This window comes from Meles meles, chromosome 3 (assembly GCF_922984935.1).
Source record: "Meles meles chromosome 3, mMelMel3.1 paternal haplotype, whole genome shotgun sequence".
In the NCBI taxonomy this organism is placed as follows: Eukaryota; Metazoa; Chordata; class Mammalia; order Carnivora; family Mustelidae; genus Meles; species Meles meles.
Genome location: NC_060068.1, coordinates 150,813,479 through 150,839,819, shown reverse-complemented (window position 1 = coordinate 150,839,819; position 26,341 = coordinate 150,813,479). Strand labels below are relative to the sequence as shown.

Genomic DNA, 26,341 nt, shown 5'->3' with positions numbered 1-26,341 from the left:
TGTGAAGGAAAAACAAACAAAATACATCCTGTTTTCCTTTGCCTTAAGACTCCCTTGTTTCAATTCTCCCCATGCAGAAGGGGCAAGCCCTTGGCTGTCGTGTCGCTCTCATATAGCAGCCGTGGCCAGCCAGCCGCGGTTGCACGTTTTCTGTAGCTAGTTCCCATCACTGCTCATACACATCTGCTTCCCCTCACAAGTCAATAATCTATGGCAGCTGTTTTCCAAAAATAGGCATTAGGAAAGCAAGAGCAGTTCTGAATGCAGATTCAACAGGCTACATATCTGTCCACATTTTCATAGCTTGCCTGGGGTTTACCGTCATCACAATAATCAGGGAACTTGAAGGAGACAATGACTACTTAGTCACATTTTCTCTCTTTGGATGTTGAGGGCAGAATTTTTAAAACTCTGTGTACAGGAGACAAACAATGCATACTAAGAAGCTATGAAAGGATAAGACAAAGAGTATCCATACCATTTGCCTGCCTTAAAAGCATAATGTTTACTGTAATCTGACATCGTGGTAATTGATGAGGATACCATGATGCAGAGAAACTCAAGGCTTTACAGCCACTGAAAGATTATTCAACTGACAAAAAAGATAAAAGTAAATGAAAAATGATATAATAAAGCTGAACTTTTCACCTTAACTGCCAGATCTTGCAATAAAAATATATCTGAATTTTAATAATCAACATAAATCTTTGGGACAAAGAGAAATAGATTTCTCACTGAAACTTTATATAAAGAGGATAGGCTGTATCTTATCCATAACCAGTAAGAGCAAGAAATGTGCCCTCAAAGGGTTTAATTTTTGGTACTTGAATATGAACTCAGGATAAGCAGATTGTACTAGCTACTGTAAAATAGTGTTGCTTACGCCAGTGTACTTTAAGACAAATATTTCCTCTCTAATATTAAGCAACAGAGCACTGAAGAAGAGAAAAATAGCCACTATTTATGGAGTGCTTCTGGTGGCCACTTTTCATTTTCTTCTCAATTAATCCTAACAAAAACATGTACTCTGGATTGTATGATCTGTTAGGGAGAGAACTGAAATTCAAATTTATTTACAAGCTAAAGCTCATGGTCTTGATTCTTAACCTATTTTGCATTCGAAAGAGTCAAAATATCCACTATGCATCACACATGAAGAATCCAAGGAGTGTTTATCAGTTATTAAAGGAACAAAAGAAAAGCTCATCAGAAATAACACCACCACGGTGCCTGGGTGGCTCAGGTGCAAGGAAACCAAGCATCCAGCTCTTGGTTTCAGCTCAGGTCATGATCTCAGGGTTATGAAATCGAGCCCAGTGTTGGGCTCCAAGCTAGCCATGGAGCCTGCTCAAGATTCTCTCTCTCCCTCTCCCTCTGCCCTTCCCCACGCCCCCTTCTCGAGTTCTTTCTCTAAAAAAAAAAAAGAGAGAGAAAAAGAAAAAGAAATGACACTACCAACTTCCACTACCAAAAGAATAGAACCAGACACAAGAACACTTTTTATGTTTAGTTTTTGTTTCTTCAGAACTCCAGAGTTCTCTGTCACCGTCCTACTAGGTCCAGTCATTTGGAAACACATGAGCTCTGAGAGTATTAAGAAAATTATAAAGTAACAAACACTGATATTTTAGTCACTCACAGGAATCCCCACAGGATATGTAAAAAAGTGATACATGTTGAAAAAGCTTTCCTACACAGGAATGCAGAACACATACTCTGTAAGAGCTTCTAGCCTCCCTGTGCACTAAACCATAATATAAACAAAACATATACTGACTTTTTAAAAATGCCCACGTTCCCTGAAGGCAACAATGTGTTGAACATGTTTCTGCTCCATACTAATGACGACTGTGCAAACTGATTTCAAAACTTGTTAACAGTCCAGAGAAACAGAAGTATTTAAAACTAGATTGTTTCTGTTCATAGTAACTAATTCTATTCCCTTCTCTGCCAGGTACCCTCAATTTTCATTCTTAAGTTGTCAAATAATAATAAGCCATTTATTTAGCTTGTACTCTATGTCAAACTCATATATATCATATGTAAAGTGATATGTACTTTGTATACATTGTCTACATTGTATAATTATTTCTTTATATAATCCTATTATAAAGTAGGTAGTATTCTATCATTCCCATTATACAGATGAAGAAAAGTAGGCAACTGACTCATTTACACTGCTATAGCAAGGCACAAAAATTGGGTTTCAACCTACATCTGTCTCACTACAGGGCCCTTGCTCTTACCCACCAGCTATGAGAGCCAGACAGGACACCTGAAATCATCTAGTCTCAAATCCTCATTTTATAGATTGGGATGCTTTAACCAGAAGAGTTTAAGTGACATGTTCAAGGTCACACTTTGATTACTGGGTAGAGTCAGAGCTAGAATCCAGGGCTTATATTTTTAACTCCTTTTACTCCATATGGCCTTTTTTTAAAATTTGAAAATAGAAATATATTCTGATTCTCTACACAAATAAGTATTCCCATAAATTGTCAATCTGATTCACTGTACAACATTCAGGAGATCCTCCCTAATTCCTCTGAAGCCTTCAAAGGCTGCCAACTCTTATAACCATGGCTGATTTAGAGTGATAAACATTTTTAAACTAAAATAACAACATATTCCATGATCTGCTAAGGGTTCTTAGTATTAATGGTTCAGTGATATTTCTCCCTTATATTTTTTTTCATTATTATTATTTTAAGTAAACTCTATCCCTAATGTGGGGCTTGAACTCATGACCCCAATCAAGAGCAGCATGCTACGCTATATCCCATACTAATTAAATTGGAAATTCTGGGAGTGGGACCCAGCTGTCAATATTTTTTAAAACTGTCATGTGATTCTACTATGCAAGCAAGTTTGAGAACCAGGGCTTTAATAATTATTCAAAGTTTAAAATAATGTTTCATGGTGTATTAGATCAAAAGAGCTCTCTGACACTGTCATCAACTATATTAATCCACCTTCCTCAAAAAATTACTAGAGAAAAAAAATCTAAGAGATTTCAGAAAAACTTTCAAATTATAGAACATCAGCATCAGTTACTTAAACTCCTTTTAGCTGATGATACAGAAAAATACACAGAAACCCTTAAGTATACAAAAAGAAAGAGTAACTTGAGCCACCAGCCAAAATGAGCTCATACTCATGGACATGCATTATTTCTTGTTTCCATATGCATATCACAAAGCAACAACCTGGAACGTAACAAACCACACTCATAAATTAAGTCAACTGATTACAGTCCTTTTTCCAAAGCTGATTCTACGTGGTTTTTCCTTGATTTAAGCCATTAGTAAATGAAAACTGCATTTTACAAGTATGTTTAAACATCACAAGTTCTGTATTCCCTAACAGAAGACAATGTGATTGATTACTTATGAGGTCACATGACCAACCAGAGAGGTCTTTAATCATCATGAATAAGAAAATAGATCATCAACACAAAATTAATGAACTTGTTAATTGTTCTTTCTGGCTATAAAAACTTAGCTATAACAAATACTGGTATTCCTTATTTTTATCAGAATTAACCCATTTATTTTTCAACTTCCCCATTTCTCTGTTCCTTATGGAAAATTATGTTTTGGCCCTGATCCCACCTTTTTAGTTCCAGCTACATAGTAAACAAGTAAAGCCAAATAGTTCTCAGTAGCTGCTTTACCAAAATTTGACTAAAATATTAATTTAATTTAATATTAAAATATTAAATATTTTAAAATATTTCCTTATTTTCATAATAATTATGCTGCGCTCTCATAGCAATTCAACAAGATTTTTCTTAAAAAATAATTATGGTGACCCAAGCATAATTCAGAAGAAAAATGCCTACTTACAGGTATCATCCAGTTAGCCAGGTCACCGTATTTGGAAACTTGCATTGCTCCTAGCATTGTTAGATTGACATGTCCCCTGAGAGAGAAAAAGGAAATATAAAGCAAATTTCATAAGCTCTGTGTCCCATTTGCTTGAAATTGCCAGCAATTAAAATAATTCTATACCCTCCAAAATAAATTTGCTTTCTCCCACCCAACCCCGGATCTTCCAAATCAATCAGCTCAAGCTGATGTAGAGAAATAACCATTAAGAGTTCTTTTAAAAAAAAATTATAGCCTAAATTTTCTCCAAAAACAAATTAAAAACAGGTGTATACAGTGAGTTTGTTTCCTTTGGTGAGGGGTAATGTGGCTTGATTTGAAGGTAAATGCTAGCTAGAAAATGAAAACAGTTTTATAGAAAATGTTAGGACCCTCAGAACTTTAAAAATGTTTACTTCAGTATTCTCAGCACATAAATACTCCATTTGGGGGGTTCTTTTAATAACAGTGAGCTCAATGTTCCAATTCCCAACACTCAATGTGAATAATTTCCTATCTTGGTGCAGCTGAATGAGCCCATGACCATTTTCTGGCTGGGAGACGTGGCTACGTTTCGGAGCCCTGCTAACACGTTCGGGGGATGACTCAGTTCATTCCATGCCATTTGAAACATGGGGGCTCTGTCGTTACATACCCTCTAATCATCGCAAATGATTCATCGCTGGAGAAGTAAGAAGCTCCTGGAAGAACAGTAACTGTTTCCTTGCCTAAACACACATACACAAGAAAGGAGCAAAGAGAAGAAAAAGCTATTAGATTTCTAAGAGTGGAAATCATGCAGAGAGAGGTCTATACCTTCTCTGTTTCCTAAAGAACTGAGGTCCCTTTAACAGGACTGCTGTGGCAATTGGGCTGTGGGGTACAGTGGGAACTTTACCCTGTGAAGAGGAGTATTTAGTCCGTGACATTGTTCAGATTTGACCCTGCATGGTGATAACAGAAAGCAGACCAACTTTTAATTTTATTATTGTTTTTGAAATTCTCTACAGACAAAGCACTCCCCCCCACCGTCACCTCTAACCATTCCCACCTCTCCCCAGCCCCACTCCCTCCACAAACCCCTGCTAAATGCTGATGAGAGTGAGGGAAAAGGAGCCCCTGGAAAGCACCTGTCAGAATTCAGCGCTACTGTAAGTCACTGGAGCAAGGAGACCGTGGAACAAGCAGGAAGAAATGCAACTTCGAAGGAATGACACAGAAGATGCTCCTCAGATGTTTCTTAAAAATCAAGAAATGATCTAGAAAGGAAGTTGCCCCCTAATATCATAATATCATTAGGTCTGAATCTCTTCTTTTAATCTCTCTCTGCCTCATATTTCCTTTCTTGCTGCTGTTTGTTAAAATCATAGGACTTTGATGAGATCAAGGAATAACATCCTAATACTGGTTCACATATCTAATGGTAACTTGCAAGAGGTCCCCTTGGAAAGACCTCTTCCAAAACTTATACCTCATAATAAAAAGTTCAGAGCTGGAAAGATCTCCAAGATCACGCAGTCCCCACACAACCAATCCTACCACCTGACTTGTATATTTCAGCTGTTTTCTTTTTGTGATCCATTTCCTGTGTGTACAGTGCCCAGGAGGAGGCTTCTAGTCTTAACCAGAAAAGTGCCCACATGCCACTCTGCCAAACAGAAGCCAACTGTATGAGAATACCCCATGCATTATCCCAGTGTAATAAAGCAGTCAATGGAAGGGGAAGAAAAGTTATAATTCCACGGCTGGAACAAAGAAAAGCCGAACCAGAGTGGTCAGATCCTGTCCAGGTGTGCAACACAGCTGTACCCTCAGCTTCTCAAGCCTTGCCTGAAAGCTAAATTCTCTATCAATATCCCTCTCTACTGGAACTCAAGTAGAGAGAAAAAGGCTATTTATATCATGCTGAAATATTTATTCGCCAAAGGAGTTGGATTCTAAACAGGGGAAACATTTTCACATCTTCCAAAGTACTAAAAAAGAAAAAAAGGTCTGGAAAATACTTTCTGGTGTGGTCAGTAGGGGCTTTTAGGTAGCACATAAGATTTGGAGGATTAAATGAAATATTGCATGCAAAGTCCTTACTACAGCACCTGGCAGAGAGAACAGACTCCATAGACAAGCTTTTTTTACTATTACCATTTTTTTTTTAAATCCCTCACTCCAAACCTACTTATAAAAGAGACAGTGCCATTGCCCCTCTAGGGATAAATGCTACAGGACCCAGCCACTGTCTCATACAGCAGAGCTAAAAGCCAGCATGGGAGCTCCAGGTTTCAGGACAGGCATAATACAACTAAATTTGATTCTTTTTTTTTTTCTTTAAGATTTTATTTATTTATTTGAGAGAGAGAGATAGTGACAGAGACAGTGAGAGAGAACACAGGTAGGGAGGATAAGGGGAAGCAGGCTCCCCACTAAGCAGGGAGCCTGAAATGGGGCTCCATTCCACAACCCTGGGATCATGACCTGAGCTGAAGGCAAATGCTTAACTGACTGAGCTACCCAGGTGCCCCTAAACTTGACCCTAACACTGCTTCCATATCCAGCAAATCCGGTTCCTCACTGGTCCTGTGAGGTGGATAAGCAAGGACCAAAAATGTGTAGGAACAAAAAAGCAGAGAAACATAAAAATTTCAATTCTTTGTTCTCCATGTGCTAAATCACAATGACTTCTAAAGGGCAATCTCCACCAGCTGACAGTACATAGAAGGCATTATTTACCAGACACAGGAAACTTGGAGATCAGTGCGAGGCTCTGGCGCTCCCCATGTGATTTATGGAGCATAGTTTTAAGAGCCCAGAAAACAACTCTCATAAAAAATAGTTATTGTCAGGCACCTGCTAATACATTCTGGCGTGTTATAAATTACATTCTCTGGAAGCCAAGTTAGTTGTTAGTATTTTTAAATATCCAATATCTAAATAAAAATAGATATCCTGAAGTTAAATCCATGTTTTTCAAATATGATGCCCAAATCTGGTCAAGAAATAACTGTAATCAACATACAACCAGTATCCTAAAGAAAAAGAACTTTCTTATTTGACTATTCCTGATTGATTTCTGTTTCCTCCAGTTTTTCTCTGCAGGTGTCTAGATCCTTTCATGATGTTTGGGCAAACATGGTTATTCCATTTCACAGCTACTGAGTCCTTTGGCTCATGAGTCAACATGTAGTTTACTCAACATCAAGTAAACGGCTGCTGTGTGCCTTAAACAGTGTTACAGACCAAAAACACAGATGCCCTAAACTAATGGTTCTCAGACTTTAACACCCATCAGAATTACATGGAGGGCAGATCTCTGAGCTAACTTCCCAGAGTTTGGAATTCAGTGGGCTTGTGATGGGGCCTGAGAATCTCTATTTCTAATGGGTCCCTGGTGATGGTGACACTGTTGCTGTACCACACTTCAGAGAACCACTGCCCGAAGCCAAAGGAATATGCTATTCAGCTAGAGAGATAAATACACATGAATACTTACAAGGCAAGATGAGAGACACTAGATGTGTTATAGGTTCGAAGGAGGGGGCATTTCTGAACCATGGAAGGATCGAATGAACTGGAGCTTTAAGAATGCATATAACAGTGGGTTAAAGCCTCTGCTTTTGGCTCGGGTCGTGATCCCAGGGTCCTGGGATCGAGCCCCGCATTGGGCTCTCTGCTCAGCAGGGAGCCTGCTTCCCTCTGTTCCTCTCTCTCTGCCTGCCTCTCTGCCTACTTGTGATCTCTGTCTGTCAAATAAATAAATAAAATCTTAAAAAAAAAACAAACAAACAAACAAAAAAAAAAAAACTTAAAAGAATGCATATAACACATTTCAATAGGAAATTAGTGATAAGGAGATGGGGATGCAAAAAGAAGGGGACAGAACAAAAACTCTGGTGATAGGCACAGGAAGAGAAAAGGTATGGAGGAAGGAAGGTTGATACATGATCAGAACAGATCCAGATCAGATCAGAACAGAGTCCAGGATGGGTGAACCCAGGAGTCCCTGAAGGGTGCAGCGAGGATGAAGCTGGAAAGGGCAGGTGCAACTATCAGATAGGTCCTGAATGCTGTACTCTTTTGTGCCTTAGTCTGCAGTCCTGCGATTCTTCAGTTATGGCACAAAGGCCTCCAGAAAAGGCATTACTGACATTTGGAGCTGAATAACTCCTTGGCGGGGGGAAGGGGGGGGGGCTGTTTCAGTTATTGCAGGATAATTAACAGCAGCCCTGACCTCTACTGACTACTTTGATAACACCAGCCATCAAAAATGTCACCAGCCATTGTCAAATATCCCCACTTGCTTACTAAGAACCACTGCCGAGGCACATGGCAGGGGCCAGGGATATTTATGAGACATGAGATTAACATGGTGGTTCTTTCTAAGGCAGTTTTAATCAAAGGTACGTCATTTAAAACATTGTATATTAAAGAAAACAATTAAGAAATGAGAATGCAAAACGTACATTAATAGGAAAGCTAAAATGTGAGACCCATTGGAAATTTCATAATTGCATCAGAATAATGCAAATCTTAACAGAACCTCTGAAATGTTGCTGTAAACCTGGCCGTTTCCACCTTTTTAAAACTTAGGGTAGCAGTGGGTATAGCTCCAATGTGTAGAGGAAGAGGCCAGGAGACACTGTGTGAGTCCAGTCCCTAGCAATGGGATCCTGGGGACATCACATCACTACTCTGGGCTTCAGTTTCCCAATCTGTACGGTAAGTTTTCACGTGAGACTCAAATGGTATATAAGTATGAAAAAATATTCTGCAAACAAAATGGTGCTGTAAGGTGGTCATTCATTTTTTCATAACCTTGAGGTTATTATTTAGAAGGGGCTGATCTTCCAGGTAACTTCCAAATCTGGGGAGTTGAGGAGATCACCAATATGTAGTCTGGGCTCTTTAGCTCAAAGTATTTCCTCCCTAATTTAGATAGCTCCAAAGTCAAAAGCAACATAAATCCTAAGCAGAGCTTTGATGAAAGTTAAAATATTAATAAGCTGATCTACAACTTGGCTTCCAAAAAGCAATGAATTATTGTTTTATAAAGCAGTCTAAGACTATACATGGTATTTCAGGAGTTAAAATATAAAACTAGTGGCTTCAGGAGTGCCTGGGTGGAGGTTAAAGCCTCTGCCTTTGGCTCAGGTCATGATCCAAGGGTCCTGAGATTGAGCCCCACATTGGGCTCTCTGCTCAGCAGGGAGCCTGCTTCCTCTTTTCTCTCTCTGGCTGCCTCTCTGCCTACTTGTGATCTCTGTCTGTCAAATAAATAAACTAAAAAAAAAACAAAAAAAAACAAAAAACAAAACTAGTGGCTTCATTACGACTGAGCTACTTTTAAGCTCATGGAATCAAAAATGCCTACTGTCCAATAATCATTGAAAAGACTAACTACTTTTCCAAGGAAAGTGGGTTTTATGAACTCAGGCCTAAAATGTGGAAAATGGAGTTATTCATTTTGCAAATAACTCACTAACATCATAAATTAATTAAACCAAGCAGCAAATATTTTCACAGATCAATGAGCTATTGCTAAAGGGTACAGTACAATTAAATTACAGCCTTAGTTAAATGTCATTGCTTTATCACAGTGGGCCTTTCAGGGTTGAGTCGTGTTAGCTAATTCAACTATTCAACCAGAAGCGGTTTTACTTCCAAAAATTCTAAGTATCAAACATCAATTCTGCTTGGCAGCTGGCCTTTATGTTCAGCTAATATTGCTGCTCTTCTGAGATTTACATGTACTGTTTTTGAATATGAAGTAAGAATAATACTTTTGTGGGGGTAGATTGAATTCAAGAGTAAAAGAAAGGTAAAGAAAATCACACTAGAGTATAAAAACCAGCTTCTTGTGAGCAGCCCCAATGTAAGAATAACCTTCAGCCCCAGAAAGTGGGAGTGTTGCCTCAAGCATGGGCGGTAGCAATGGCCAAAGGGTCTGGCCTGTTTTTTGCTTCTCTAGGCTGCTACAAGCAACTCTATGTCACAGTCAAATAAAAGGCTTATAATAAAAGGCAAAGCATATAAATGTGGGAATAAAGAAGACAGGCTAGAGTGCCAGTTCAAAAATCCCTATTACTCACATCACTGGGTTATACTTAGGGGCAGAGTACATCTCTAAATATCCCAGAACCTCTGAAGGATGCTCTTCTCCTCCAGTGATGACTGGGGGACAGTTAAGTATTGCTCACAACAAAAACACCAGAGTGCCAATCTTTTCTTCTTGCCTCTACGGATCCACTTGTCATCCTTCTCATCACAAGAAGGCAGACATATTTCAGCCTGGGATTGGCCAATGGAAGGTGCAAGAAGAAGATTGAGTAGAGAAGACCCCCACCCCTCATCCAGGTTTCTGCAAGATGGCTGCATTCCTCTCGCAAAGGGCATAGATCTGATTAGGTGGCCCTCTCCCACTGCTGTCCCTTAAGACCTCAGGGTGATAATAACTTCCTGTGGTACTTCACCACACTTTTCTGGTTTCCCTCAATCTTGGTCATACCCTTGTAAATGGTCCTTTCCTTTAATTCTCCTCATTACCCCATTTGAGGAGTGCCCTTATGTATAGCCAGGACCCTCACTGATTGACCCATCAAAGCTCTTGCCACTATATGCAGCCCCACCTGCAATTTCTTTATTATCTTACTTTTCCCTAAGTAAGAGATGATCTCTGAAGAGCAAGCCAGGCAAAGAAGAGACTAAGAAGGCTTCTCTCCCCTCCTCAGTGAAAAACACAATGGAGGACGCCTGGGTGGCTCAGTGGGTTAAAGCCTCTGCCTTTGGCTCAGGTCACCATCCCAGGGTCCTGGGATCAAGCCCTGTATCGGGCTCTCTGCTTGGCGGGGAGCCTGCTTCCTCCTCTCTGCCTGCCTGTCTACTTGTGATCTCTGTCTGTCAAATAAATAAAATCTTTTTAAAAAATTATTAAAAGCAACAACAACAACAAACCACAATGGAGCACTCTCCAGGAAAGGACAATCAAGCCCAACTCCTTTCTCTTATTTGGCAGAGAACTAAATTAATAGCCAAGGAAAACATTGGAAAAACACGTGAGGGAGTTTACCTGCATTGATTAGATCTGCATCAACTTCATTTTGTAGTGGATACGGACCCTGTCAAAGCACACACTGAGTTAGTAAAAGAAGTTTCTCACTGAATCACACACTAAAATCATAATATAAATAACTTCTCTAAAAACCCTGGGATAGTACTATCAAAAGACTTGAGGAGAACCTTCTAAAAATAATTCCAGTATGTTCATGGCTATTTCTCATATTGATTAGTCTTTCCCACACTAATAACTGTGATAAATAAGAAATTATTTCCTAGAAATTACCAAGTTTGAAAAGAAATGTTAAGCTATTAGAAATACAGGTCACTAAAACCAAAAGTAATTATTTAGTGCCTACGATGCAGTCAGTGTTACTCGTAACTCTTCCTGGTAGCATCCATGACTACAAACAAAATGGCTGCCTTATTTGACTAGAGGGATGCAGAGAGGCAAATTTTCATCATTTTGGTATGCAGCACTTAAAGGCTCATATTTGGAGTCCTAACCTTATTTCTCACAATACCTAAGTTTTGAAGCCTTTATTTTTCATTTGCCTGGTTACTCTCAGTTTTGTTTTTTTAATTTTTTATGTGTTTTGATAAGGCATCTCTACATTACTTGAATGGGGTGAGTTGTTTCATAACATAACATACAGTAAACAAAACAGGAGGAAATGGAAAAAGGGGTGCGAGGCACAAGAGAGAACGAAGAGTGAGGAAATCTGAGCTGGGGAATTCTAACATGCTTTCAAAATGAGGGACCGAACATGTATCGTTTAAATAAACTGAAGTGGTAACTAGTATTTTAGGACTATGTAAATTTTCCCTTTAAATACTGACCACGGATAAGATATATCAACTCATTTCCCTTGTCTTCTAAATGAGCGAATTGGTCCCTCTATGGCTGCAACATGAATCTTTTATCCAGACTCATGTCAGTTTTGTGCACCCGAAGATGGTGATGATTACCACCTCAATCAGTATCAACTATATGCTCCTGATCATTATTTATGTTTTAAAGACTAGATATACCTTTCTATATACACAATTTTTATTGCACGAACAGTTAAGATCTACTCAGAACAACAGGAGATTAGAAATCCTATAAACTGGCCAAACTATAAATAATCTCTGCCATAGTTAACATTACATTAAAAAATGTCATCCAGGAAGCAAAAGTATTTTTTATTATTATAGTACTGAGTAAAAAGTATATCCAAATTCTGTGAGAATGTTGAGCTCATCTGGAAGGTTAGTCTTGAGGAAGAGAAAAATTCTTTCCTTTTGAACAACATGGTCTCAAAATGAGAATTTGGTAAGAAGAAGGTTTTTAATTAATTGTCAAAACATGTCCCTATTCCTCGAGTAAAAACCTTACTTTTCAGTTTCTCATTCAGAGTCTTATGGATCATTGTTTACTACAGAATTCTTTATGACTTTCACTACCTTGTCCAACCACACAAAAGTTAAGAAAGTTAATCTGAACAGGACACTGTGAGGTCTCTCTGAAACAGACACACCAGGGGAGGAAGACACTGACAAGATGCCACAGGATGAACAGGCAAAAAACGCAGATAATCCGGAAGCTACCTTAAAAATAAGGCTGGGAACTTTAAGCTAACAACTCTCAGAAGATTTCACTCTATGGACTATCTAGTTTTCTATCAAGACTGGATAAATAAAACATTAATTTCTGTCTTACCAAACCCAGGATTCCATTTTCACTTTGCAGATGAACTGTGATATTTGGGCTGATAAAGTTGCTGGCCAGAAGTGGGATTCCTATGCCCAAATTAGCTGGCGAAAAAAGATGTTAAGGTCCACCGTATAAAAGGTAGAAAGATTATGCCATAAATCTGCCACATATAGAAGTATGAACTTCTGATCTTTAAAGGCACTTGCTCTGAATGTAAACACTGAATATATTCTCCCATCACTCTCCAGGCGCTATTTTGTAATCTTTTTAAAAAACGAAATCTCAAATTTCAATAACATTAATAGGCTTTCCTGTAAAGGTATCGAAGTGGTGGATTCAGAGGTCATTTTTATTGTAAGACATTTTATTTTCATTAATGTGCTCAGCAAATTTGAACTGGTATATTATGACTTATTATGACTGACACATTATTAAACAAGGCTTGACCTTTGTTTAAAAGTAATTTTCACTATTCAAACCTCCCACTAAAAATAACAATGATTTAGTATTCCCAAAAAGGGGTATCATTTTTAAATTAAAACGAAAGTTTTCTGACAACACCAAAATGTCTGTCTAAAAGCACAATGATTCCTTTGGGTCACTGAGATAACGTTCATTGGTAACTGAATCTTCTCGAAGATATAAAGAAGATGGAGGAGGTGGCTAAGGTTCAGTGAATATAACTGTGACCATATAAAAAGTAGCTGAGCTAAGGCATCACAGAGCTGAGAGTTGTTGTTTTTTTTAAATTTATTTTTTCAATGTTCCAAGATTCATTGTTTATGCACCACACCCAGTGCTCCATGCAATACATGCCTTCCTTAATACCTACCACCAGGCTCACCCAACCCCCATCCCTCTCCCCTCCAAAACCCTCAGTTTGTTTCTCAGAGTCCACAGCCTCTCATGCTTTGCCTTCCCCTCCGATTTTCCCCAACTCACTTCTCCTCTTCATCTCCCAATGTCCTCTGTGTTATTCCTTATGCTCCACAAGTAAGTGAAACCATATGATAATTGACTCTCTCTGCTTGTCTTATTTCACTCAGCATAATCTCCTCCAGTCCCATCCATGTTGATACAAAAGTTGGGTATTCCTCCTTTCCGATGGAGGCATAATACGCCATTGTATATATGGACCATATCCTCTTTATCCATTCGTCCACTGAAGGGCTGAGGGTTTGACTCTTATCCCTCAAGTGATCAAAATTGGGTCCTGATTTGTCTATAATGGTGTAGATTTAAACTTCCCTCTCAACACAAACAGGCTGATCAGATCAGAGATACCCACACTGCCTGAAACTGCTGTCCATACTGTCCATGACCACCACAGAGTGCAGGACTGGCCTTAGAATTAGAACAAAGAATCATGGCACTCTGATGAGATTCCAGGAACAGTGAGATCTTTGTGAATCAGAGCCAGAAAAAATAAGGTTTGTATGTGCTGCACTATTATAGCTTATGAAGGCTAGCAAGATGTCAATGAACCAAGACACTGCTTGTAGACACAGTAATTCTAAGCAGCTCTGACAAAAGCTCCTCGGTTCATTTCTTACCAGATCACCATCTAGTTCAGTGTGGTTGGTACTTCATTTCTCACAGTGATATACAGATCACATTGAGATATTAATTAATTAATTAACAGCAAGTATTTTAGATAAGGGCAACCCCAATGACAAGCTTCTTACCTGAATTCTTTCATCATATCCTATAATTTTTTCAGTTAGTCAATGCTTTTTAGTAGGTCAAATATGCCAGGGATAAAGAAGTCTGGGTACTCTGGGTTGAAAAAAAAGTGGGTAGAATGGAATGACCATTTATATGAACTAACTTGCAAATATTTTTCATAGGCAATATGATAACAGCAAATAAAGAACACCTAGAAGCCTTATTATCTAAAATTAGTGGTATCATACTGTCAGTGTTTAAATGTCAGTGGGAAAACAACTGACTGGTGGTCATTAGAAAACCCGGGGCCTAGCTTTTACCTGCTCAGTTAACTTGGTTGATGCTCTATCTTACTGATATCGAGGTGAAGAGAGGTGCTATTATATTTTCCTCCCCTATGTGAATTCTCACTATAATGCAAGGTATAAACTGGAAAAAATAAAATAAAAATGAGGTGGTGGAAGTAAAAATAAAGTAGAAACAGAGAGTTCCCCCAGTCAGGATCAGTCTGAACCAGGATATTCATTGTTGGGGGAAGCTCGCAGAATGAAGACACTTGTCATGTTTCTAGATTCTCTTTTAGGAACTTTAAGTATGCCTTTACGCCTTTAAGTATGGCTTTCGTGTATTTACTACTCAACAAGTATTTATTTTATCAAACTCTATTTGTATTTTATGCAGTATTTGTTATTGTATAGTTCAATGTTTGATGCATTGAAAACCAGCAAAGTGGCAAAGAACTCACTGTTAAACACATTCAGTGGGGCGCCTGGGTGGCTCAGTGGGTTAAGCCTCTGCCTTCGGCTCAGGTCATGATCTCAGGGTCCTGGGATCGAGCCCCGCATTGGGCTCTCTGCTCAGTGGGGAGCCTGCTTCTCTCTCTCTGCCTACCTCTCTGCCTACTTGTGATCTCTGTCTGGTCTGTCAAATAAGTAAATAAAATCTTTAAAAACAACAACAACAAAAAAAACACATTCAAAAACTGAATGCTGGGGAGGGGAGGTGAACCATAAGAGACTATGGACTCTGAAAAACAACCTGAGGGTTTTGAAGGGTCAGGGGTGGGAGGTTGGGGGAACAGGTGGTAGGTAATAGGGAGGGCACGTTTTGCATGGAGCACTGGGTGTTGTGCAAAAACAATGAATACTGTTATGCTGAAAAAAATAAATAAAATGGGAAAAAAAAAACTGAATGTTAACTGTACTGAATTATCTCAACCTACCTCCTTTTTTTTTTTTTTTTGACAAAGTATCTAAAGCAGGATTTGAATCATTCATTGAATACCCTTACAAAGCGTTAGACATAAAAGGGTGCACTCATGGGATCCTTGCCAAAGGAAACAGGGGTTGTTAAGAAGTTGGATCTTATGTTTCAATGAGTATGCAAATGTCAGAACATAGAGAAAGTAAATAGCACTGTTATAACTAGTACTTCTGAGATTTGAAACCTCATCTTGGGTAATCTCTTTTCCTAATAACCTTTAGCAAAATGCCAAATTGTATATTAGAAATCCATTGTATATTATAAAATAGCTAAGCAAATTCTGGTTGCCATTTTGTTTCAAGAAGGCAAACAGATTATAATTCCAATTTCATATACTTCAATATCTTTAGGTTATATGCCACATTTTGTAAAAATTGATTCATTGCTTTAAAAGTTACAGCAGACTAGAAAAGAATCACTATGCAGGAGGCCTAGTAGCCTGATGAATACAGAAAAAGTGAGGGTATGTCTCTGCCCAGCCCCAGAAAGATAAAGGATACCATACATGCCATCCTCAAATTCAAGAGCTGCCCGCTTGATGATACGTTCCCTTACATTATCTCCAGGTTTACCAGATTTGGTTTTTACATCCTCCTCTTTCCGGACTGATAGACGCTTTAAAATAAACAGAAATAAATTATTCATCGTTGAGGTATACCTTGTATTTTATCACTGCTGAAATACAGAATTTTACTGGAAAAAATTTAAGTCTCTACCATTACTACTATTAGACAAATCTATAATATAATAGAGAGGGTTATATTTTTTAAAGAATAACACGAGTGGTATTTGATGACAAAAATAATTTTTTAGAAAGTGAAAGAGGTCAGATTTGTTTCAAGAAGATATACTTGCTCTGCTGTTTTTTTGAAGCAAATAATCCCTCTGTTACTGTCACACTGACTGCTACTACTATGATTTTTAAGACTTCTGAAACTGAATTCTCAGGTGTTCAAGGATTGAGCCAGAACAAAGAAAATGAAGAGACCTTGGGACTCTGTTTTTGCAGGGCTGTCAGAATATTTTTACCAGGTGTTGCTACTGCCAACTGCATATTTCCACTTGCAGAGTCTGGACTGGTTTTGCTACAAGTGCATCGCGGGAATCATAAAAATATCCAGAAACCAGCCAGGAAACTACTTCCATTACTAAATCTCCTTGACATAGACTCTGGTTTCTATTTGCAGATGTCCCACATCCTTTCTCCCTAGCCCCCTAACATTAGTATTAGATTACAAAATGTCTTTGTTTGACACACAGCTGAGGGTATCTCTGATTGCCCAGTATCTCCTACTGGATGTCATCTATTCTGTTGCTGTTCCCGAGACAGTTGTGAATCTCGATATCAATTCTAGCCCAACTGAACATTCTTTATGCTCTCGGTAGCCTTAGAATACTTCCACTGCTCCTCGTACCTACTCCTTGCCATGATCCCATATCCACCAGCTGCCCAGAGCCTGATGCTAATGGGAATGACATTCTGGACTTTATAAAGTGCAAAGCAATTCCAAGATAGACATTTCTGAATAATCAAACACCAAGTCCAGCAGGGCTAAAACCTTTTCTACCCTAGGACAGCCAGCCAAAACTATGCCTTGTAAATTGAGACAGTTCCAGAAGCCTGAAAACACAGCCCGGAGATGTCATGTATGTCACATAACTTGGGGATATATATTTGGTAAACACAAATCACTGTTGGACTGGACAATAACATAGACGATCATGTTCCCTTAGGATGGACACATGAGAGGCTCCTACTAAGATCCAAAGCAAGACTTTCCTTTCAGTTCTAATTCCTTATCATCTGGAATGGCCCTAGGGGCACATATCTCTGGTAATCAGATTTATAACTGCTAACAAAGAAGCTAAGTCAATTACCTCAATTCTTTTCTCATATTTTTCTCCCTTTATAAGGCGATGTACATAGATCTTAGGAATATGGATGTCTTCTGGGGCAAATGATCCAATATCCACAATTTCTTCAACCTAGCCAAAAATAAATAAATAAATATTGAGAGCTTAATTCTTAAAAAAGTGAAGTATATGCATTGCTACCTCCAACTTAGATTATATATACAATGTAAATATATATATATATATATATATATATATGTGCACCTGGGTGGCTCAGTTACTTAAGCATCCAACTCTTGATTTCCGCTCAGGTTGTGATCTCCAGGTTGTGAGATGGAGCCCAGCATCCAGCTCTACACTAGGCAGGGAGTCTGCTTGGGATTCTCTCTCTTCTCTCCCTCTGCCCCTCCCCCCATGCTCTCTCTCTCTCCCTCCCTCCCTCTCTCTCAAATCAATGGATCTTTAAAAAAAATTATATATATATATATAAAAGAGAGACAGAATATATTACACACACACACACTTCTCGACCCACAAAAAAAAGAAGAAATTCAAATACTTATGTCTGAACATAACATACAGAACACAAAGCTCCATAACTTAGTCTTTGCCTAAAAGAGTCTCAGTTACAAATTTGTCAAATGGTTTCTCAGTACAGCTGCTTGAACTTTCACAAATTGCAGCTCAAAACTTGAAAGCACATCACTTAAACCCAGATTTTCAAAATTAATGGGAGATTTATCATATCAAAGACAAAAATCTGTACCAACATCTGCTTGGTCAATTGAAGAACTTTTTAAATATAGATACAAATGCCATTTGTAACAGTTTTTAATTATTTCTGTTATTAGCTTCCTAGGATCATGACAGAACTGCAATTGCTAAAGTAATTTTACTTAAAGATGAATCTTAATTTCAATATGGAAATTCAAAAAGGAAATACTAATAACTAGAAATACTCAATGTAATTAGAATTAAAGTCATTCACAGAGCAAAAGGGCAGTTTACAGCAGTATGAAAAGCTCCAAGTTAGTCTGCTATTTTATAATTCATTAAAAAAAGACAAAATAGTATTTTTATATCAATATAAAAAGAACCTCAGAATAACAATGATCAAGAAAAATGAAGACTGGGGTGCCTGGGTGGCTCAGTGGGTTAAAGCCTTTGCCTTCGGCTCAGGTCATGGTCACGGGGTCCTGAGGTCGGGCCCCACATCAGGCTCTCTGCTCGGCGGGGAGCCTGCTTCCGCCTGTCTCTCTGCCTACTTGTGATCTCTCTCTCTGTCGAATAAATGAAAAAAAATCTTAAAAACAAAAAACAAAAACTAAGGTCAATGTTGTTGGGGTCAAAGAATTACCTTTCTGGGGCCAAGAAAAAATATTATCTTGAAGACTGTTGGGTGCTCAGTTCAATATATACCATATCCAAAGCAAAGCAGTTGCTTAAATGAACTAACTTGTGCAAGCTGAGTTGTAGTAAACATGCCTCCTACACTAATAACGGAACTCTCTGGAAATTTTGAGGTCAAGTAGCACTTTTTATGCTATTTTACCCTGTATACCCATACCAAATTCCTTTTCCAATGAAATAATACCAGGGGATACAAGAATCATTTTTGTTATTATGCACTGCTCCCAGACAGCTGGGAAAAAAAAAAAAATAGAATGTGGTAGATAAAAGCTATCTTCAATGATAATTAGAAGGATTATAGCCAAAATAAAACAAAAATTCCAAGTAAGAGTCAGTAAACATGTGGGCAACAAACTTGAAATAGTGGGTAGAGACGCATATCCGCATTTGTCTGAGAATCTAGCTCTAGAGGGAGGGCAAAGGATTCCCCACCACTGGAATCTGTATCCTCCCCCCAGGACCTCTGTGCTCTGGTATTTCCAACTCAAGGCGGTGACCAGGTAAAGAGCAGGTGAATGTAGGAAATGCAGAGCCACGAGGCATTATCACTACTTCTTCAAGGAGTTGGAACTTGTAGCCATTCAAGTTCATTCATATTTTTATATGTATTTAATTCAAGCCTTCAGAGAGGTCCAGACTTTAAAAAACTTGTTTATACACTAACCCATTATCCTGAGGATATATATGAAGACTCATTATTCATGAAAATATTGGCCACAGCATTTGGTAAAATAATCTGCTGGAAACAACCCAAGTTATCCGCAATAGAGTAATGGTAAAATATATGTGGTACATCCACATGAGGGACCAAGACCTTGCTTTCATCATACTTAACGACACATCATAATTTATTGTTTCATAAAAATGCAAGATTTTGTACAAGTAAATATTTACAGATATGCCCTTTGGCACAATTATCTCTACACTTACAAAAAACTGAAAGGAAACACAGAAATGCTAGTAATTATTACCTCTGGGTAACAGTACAAGTTATTTTTCTTTCATTTTACTTCCACAATGAAACTTAGATTTTTTTTTTTAAGATGCAGCAGACAGTAAGTAAGGAGTTTCCCAAACTGAAAACTACATGAAGTGGAGGATGTCATAAATTCCTTAATCAGTTACACATGTACCAAAAGGACATGTTAAAAAGAAGACAGGAACTTAAAGAAAAACTGCAGTTTCTAAACTCTAAAAGCACTTACACTGTTATGAAATGAATTAAGGAAACTCTTTGCCTACGCTTTTTAAAGATAATGCAAATTATTCTCCTGATCCTGTTCCAAAAGTCCAGGCCCTCATATCTCTTGCTTCAATTACTACCGCAGCTTCCTAATTGGTCTCCTTGCCTCTGCCCTTCAGCAAGGACAAGAAACGTAATGGAAAAGAAAAAAAGATAGTAATCCTTCTTACTTAGACCAGAAATGCTGATGGTAACCAATTGCTATTGTCTTCTGATTCCAAAAAAGGAAGTTTTGTCCCAAAACACCAAATTAAGACAGTTTCTTTTGGGCACTTGGGTGGCTCAGTCAGTTAAGCAGCTGCTTTCAGCTTGGATCATGATCCTGGAGTCCCAGGATAGAGCCCGGCATCAGGCTCCCTGCTCAGTGGGAAGTCTGCCTCTCCCTCTGCTTCTCACCCTGCTCTCATCCTCTCTCTCAAATAAATAAATAAAATCTTAAAAAAAAAAAAAAAAGACAGTTTTCGGTTTTTGTTTTTGTTTTTTTTACCAAGGACAATGACATCATGACTTTCACAACAAATAAGGCGACCGAATGTGTCCTGACAAAAGAACTCTGATAGAAAGTAAGAATCCGGTTAAACATCATCAGTTGTACGCTTTGTCATCCTGATAGAAGTGATTTTCCTATTGTAGAAAACGCATGTGCAGCAGTTGTCCAAACAACATCAACACCCAGCAGTATTGAAAACTTCTATACAAAAATCAAAGCTTTCTCAGAGTTGGTTAGCAGAGTTAATAGCAAAGGAAGAAAATATGTGAAGTACAAACCAAAAGAAGAAAACATATGTTTTCAGACAATCTGTGAAAAGGGTTTCAAAAAACTGGAAAGGCAGAACTATCTTAATGCAAGTTACTGACGGGACTGAAGCCTTCTCTACTGCTCTTGTGTGATTTGGAGAAAGAACCGTACGGAGGAATCAATGTGGCGGGAGGTGTGGGACAGTCTAGTGAGATCAGGCGATAACATAAGAGCTAAAGGAAATCTGAAAAAAAAAAAGAGGCGTAAAATGAGTTTGTTAGGAAAAAAGTTTAAAAATAAACGCTCATAGGAGCACTCACTAACCACGGCGCCTCCCGACATCAGAAATGGGCAAGACAGAAAATAAAGAACAAAGAAGCAGTCTCAGTGCAAAGCAGTGAGCAGATTTAGGTATCCTCAGACAAGAGCAAGAGGGAGGACAGGTAGCTAAGAACACCCAAGAGTTCTCCCCGGCGCGAAGCATAGTTCTTATGCAGCACCATCTGGTTCATCTAGAAACCCAGACACTTGAGGCTTCTGTAATTAGTACTTGTCTTCAGTCATTAGCAGGAAAATAGAGGCTAGGAGATGTTAATTATTATTGATTTGAACTTCATTTTAAAAGGTTGCTTTCTCTGCCCTGTACCCCTTTTAGTTTATCATTCTGAAAAGTTTTATTTTAAAGCTCAGACAAGAATAAGAATTCATCCTTGGGTGACAATGTTTTTTTTTCCTTAGCAAACATTATTTATATCTCAGGTAAGGGAACAGAGGAGATGCAAGGCAGTGACTTTTTTTTTTTTTTAATCTCATTTTAGTGACAACCTGAATCCGTGATCACTACAAAAAAATGGGCCCAACCCTGCAAACCTCACTGTGATACAAAGTGAGGGCTGTTTGGGGAAGAAGGGGGAAGAATCACACTACAGGCTTTTTTCCTGAGTCATTTTAACTCTCAAAACAGGTTAGGATGAACATTCTTCTTTTGCTAAGAAATAAAAAAGCCAACAACGACAAGCAATAATATCTACAATCAGAAAAAATACTGACCCCAAATTAGGAAGAGCTGTGGAAGACCAGAAAAATGGAAGAGGGAAGCATGAGCAATAACAGAAAACATTACAAGTTAGAAGCCAGAGGTGCTCTGGATGGTAAGATGAGAAAATGTAGAACAAAAGGAGGTCAGTAGAATGCAAGGTATCCTTCCGAAGAATCCAAAAAAGGAAAAAAATTTTTTTTTCCAAAGGAGCAAGAAGATGCATATTGTATTAAGCTTCCTGCTAGGGATGATATGATTACTACAAAAACACAAGTTACAAAGGCATGGAAGCTAAAAGGGCCTGGAACAAATTATGTATGGTCTTAGATGTCTATACATAAAAGCACTAAGACTGAAAAGATTAAGGAATTAATCTATTAAGCTATTAAGGAAATCTGGAACCTTAACAACACTGATAAATATGACTGCACAGTCATTACTGACACTTCATTGACTGGATCTCATGCCCATAGATATTCTACAATGTTCAGTGAAAACCAGCTGACAGAAGAACAAGCTATCTCAAGAAAAACATGCACGTGCCCGAAAGCCACAGACCTAATGATGAAACACAGTGAAGTATATTCAACGTGAGTTTAAGAGGAGAAAGAACATCACAGTGATGGTCACATAATCCGTGCTCACCGAACTAAAGTTGCGGAGGACATATTTTTAATAGAATGTCAGCACTGCTCAGAAATAAGACAGTCATATCATGAGAAGCCTAATTATCTGAACATCTTCTGTTCATCATATTCCTCTGATAAATTCTATACTGCCTTCTGACAAGTTCTGTATTTCAGAAGGAAAACGTGAGAGAAATTCTGATTCTGGACTTTTAACCAATAAGGATAAAGTTGGTAAAGTAGAAAGGATGGAAACCCTGAGAGAAAATGACAATGGGAAACTGGAATTTGTAAAAGACCAGGAACTGCATCCTGGACATACATAGAGATGTATCCTGGTCTTTGAAGAAAAGCAGATTTCAAAAAGTTGAGAAAAAAAGAAGCAGGATCAAGTGGTCAGGAACCCTAAATGACAAACTTAAGATACTTTTCCATTCTGACAAGAGGAAAATGGACCACCGTGATGATGAAGAGAAGAGCACACAAAGAAGAGTGTAAGAGTTATAACATGGACGGCATGTGGTTCTGCCTAGCTCACAAGCGCTCCCACAAAAGAGAGACAAATATGATCTAGGACAAAAGGGAGTCACATGAAACCTTCAGAGGTGTGTCAAAAGGTATAAAACTGAAATGAGGTGAGTCATAACCAAAAATGCTATAGATAAGGAGAGAGTGGTCTCTGGGGTGATTTTGCTGTTGTGGATGAAGAATTTAGAAATGGTAATCAGCTTGAGACAGGACAGAAAAACGTACAGCAGTTCGATTCCATTTTGTTCCTGACTCCCCCATCAGCGAGAAGGAAAGGGCAGTACTAATATGGCTAAGGAGGAACTGAATTCCAAGAAGAGATAGATTCTTTGAACTAATACTAGGCCCTAGACAAAATGATATCCCAGGATTCTTAAAGAGCCTGAAAATATGGTCACAGAATTACAGTCAAGTGAAAAATGATAGTGGTGTTAAAAGACAGAGAGAAGGAAATAAACTCCTTTTTAAAATAGGGCTTGGTTCACAGCAGTATTCTAAATGGGTTATTAAACAGAGAGCTTATAAGGTCATGAAACAGAGAATAGAATATTGGGAGGCACCAGGACAAGCCTCCCCTAGACCACACCATCCAGAATGGACTGCATTGATCTGAAGATCAGGCTAACACTTGGTAAGCCATCAGAAAAACTGTGTAATTTTCACAAAGAACCTGACCAAGTTCCTCATGAACACTGTACAGATTCAGCAGGGAAGTGTGCTTTGGATACATTCACTTAATTCAGCTAATACAGATTAAGCACCTACTAGATATAGCAATGAAGAAAACAGACAGGAAGTCTGCTATGATGTGCAGATAGGTAGATAAGTACTTGAAGAAATCACAGAAGTACTTGATGGATTGACAAATACTTAGAAGACTCTAATACTGTACTTTTTAACCTAGGGGGAAATGTGTAGTTCTTTACAAATCCCATGAAAGCTACATCCAAAACAATCTCCCAATCTATAAAATCCTTCATGAGATTTCAGGGGTTTGGTCCACAACAAAACCTCCCTATTCTTCAGCCTCAGCCAGACCCCAGATTAGAAAAGCCCACTCTGGTGGGTGAGATCTTTGGTCCTATCCTGTTAAACACCTTTATCAAGGCCTTAAATGAAGACAGAGAACACATTGTGAGTCCACTGTGGTTCAGAGGAAAGGGCCTGTGTGCAATGGGCAATTCTGAACAGATACATTTCCATTGCTGTCAGAGAAGACAATTTCAGGCTCATGACCTCCCAAGTATTCAGCAAAAGTTCGAGTGACAAAAATAATACTCAAGGAGCCCAAATATCCTTTTAATGTTCCAAGAAGAGTCTGCCCCTGGATCAAAGCAGTATCTTTATACCATTGTTATAAAGGGTCAGTTTCTCCTTCTCAAAATCAATGAGTTCTTCCGTGCAATTAAAAAGAGGGGCCAAGATAAAATTCTGTCTAGTTTTAATACGAAGAATAGTTGTACTTTCCCTGATCTGATCGTTGGTTTCCTTTATATGATATGTACTATCAACTGCATAAGTACTCTCACTTTTACCTGACATCTTATGCTCACTCATGTTTGCCATGACAGTATGATTTTTTAGTCCAATTCCATCTCCGTTTTAAAGCCCTACCCTTGTCTTTCTTTCTTCTTATAGTCCTACTTTAAAATGATGTTGTTTTGTATATATTCCATGTCTTGTAAGGTACTTTACATCATCTCTGAAACAAAATGGGTAAAAATTAAAGAGTCATATATCAAATTGGAGAATGATACAAGGCCAGAAAAAAAAAGAGCTGACACTAATAAGATAAATATACTGCCATCTGGGGCCCCCAGGGTGGCTCAGTCAGCTAAGTGTCTGTCTTTGGCTCAGGTCATGATCCCAGGGTCCTGGGACTGAGCGCCACACTGGACTCCTTGCTCAGCCGGGAGCTTCTCCCTCTCCCTCAGCCTGCTGTTCCCCCTGCTTGTGCTCTCTCTGACAAATAAAATCTTAAAAAGAAAAAGAAAGGAAGGAAGGCAGGCAGGCAGGCAGGCTGGCTACCATCTGGTCTCTATTGGTTAGGAAAATAAAATGGGCGAATATTAACTAAATGAAATTCAACAGGAAACAAATATTGCAAAGTAATACCTGTCTAATAATCTTTTGAAGAGGAAATATAAAATATAAAAGGGTTTGACTAAGCACCAGCACAAAGACTACATGTGACAGAAACATCCAAAAATGCCATAAAAATCTTCCTTTCTCCATTTGCTGTCCTGCCTCAGAATTCAGGATAAACATCTTAAACCTCATGTTCCTCATTACAAAACAAAAACTATCCTTCCACTCTACAATGTCTCATCTGAAACACGGATGAGAAGGAAAATGGATGAAGCCATTTGAGCTCATTGAAAGAAAAGCTTGGGGTGCCTTAGTGGCACAGTTGGTTAAGCACCTGCCTTCAGCTCGGGTCATGATCCCGGGGTCCTGGGATCGAGCCCCGCATCAGGCTCCTTGCTCAGTGGGGAATCTGCCTCTCCCTCTGCTACTCTCTCCCCCCTCTCTTTTTTTCTCCATGTCAAATAAATAAACAAAATCCTTTAAAAAAAAAGAAAGAAAGAAAGCTTCACCTAAAAATAGCTTAATTTACTAAAACTATGATTAGCCACAAAATTAATAGACCATATTCATCCCCCCCCCAAAAAAAGTAGGAATAATACTTACTTCATGGACTACCCCAGTAGTTTTTGTAATAGAAAGACTATATTTTAGAAACAAATTTTAAAGCAGGGCACCTGCCTGGTGCAGTCAGTTAAGTGTCTGACTCTTGGTTTCGGCTTAGGTCATGATCTCGGGGATGTGGGATTGGGTCTCACGTTGGGCCCCACGCTCAGTGCACAATTTGCTTGAGATTCTCTCTCCCTCTCCCCCTCCCGCTCATGGCTCTCTCTCCTCTCTCTAAAATGAGTACATCTTTAAAAAAATAATAAAAACAAATTTGAAAGCAGTGTAAGTATTATTTTCATTTCCACGTACTATAATACTATATCCAAACAGCCTAGTCCATGCTGGGTTTTTGCTAGTTTTGTTTTAATTTGACCAAAAAATGCCAATCTTCACTAAGTAAGTGATTTAATAACATTCAGGCAGTATTATAAATAGCCACATTTTATTTGTCATATCTTTTTCTAAAAGGAAATTTTATTAGGGCTATAGCTAATCCAGAGAAGTAATTAAAAGGAGCATATCCACCCAAAGGAATTAAAACACTTCTAACACGTTCAAAGCACCAGTCTTATCTACAATACTAAGGGAAAACATTACACCATTATCATATACCCCAAGGAAAACAGGGAGACATGATATAATTAAAAGAATTAAACTGGGAACATTTTTCACTG

At 38.5% G+C, this 26,341-nt stretch overlaps 1 protein-coding gene across 1 annotated transcript in view; it reads right to left on the bottom strand.

The window, feature by feature from the left end:
- Positions 1–26,341, bottom strand: part of OXCT1 (3-oxoacid CoA-transferase 1) — a 132,618-nt gene that overhangs the window by 47,869 nt on the left and 58,408 nt on the right. Inside the window, exons 8-13 of the mRNA XM_046000874.1 lie at positions 17,413–17,520; positions 16,035–16,149; positions 12,613–12,707; positions 10,924–10,972; positions 4,522–4,594; positions 3,846–3,921 (exon numbers count right to left, since the gene is read on the bottom strand). Of these exons, the coding sequence (XP_045856830.1) occupies positions 3,846–3,921; positions 4,522–4,594; positions 10,924–10,972; positions 12,613–12,707; positions 16,035–16,149; positions 17,413–17,520 (516 nt within the window). The remainder of the gene's footprint in view (positions 1–3,845; positions 3,922–4,521; positions 4,595–10,923; positions 10,973–12,612; positions 12,708–16,034; positions 16,150–17,412; positions 17,521–26,341) is intronic.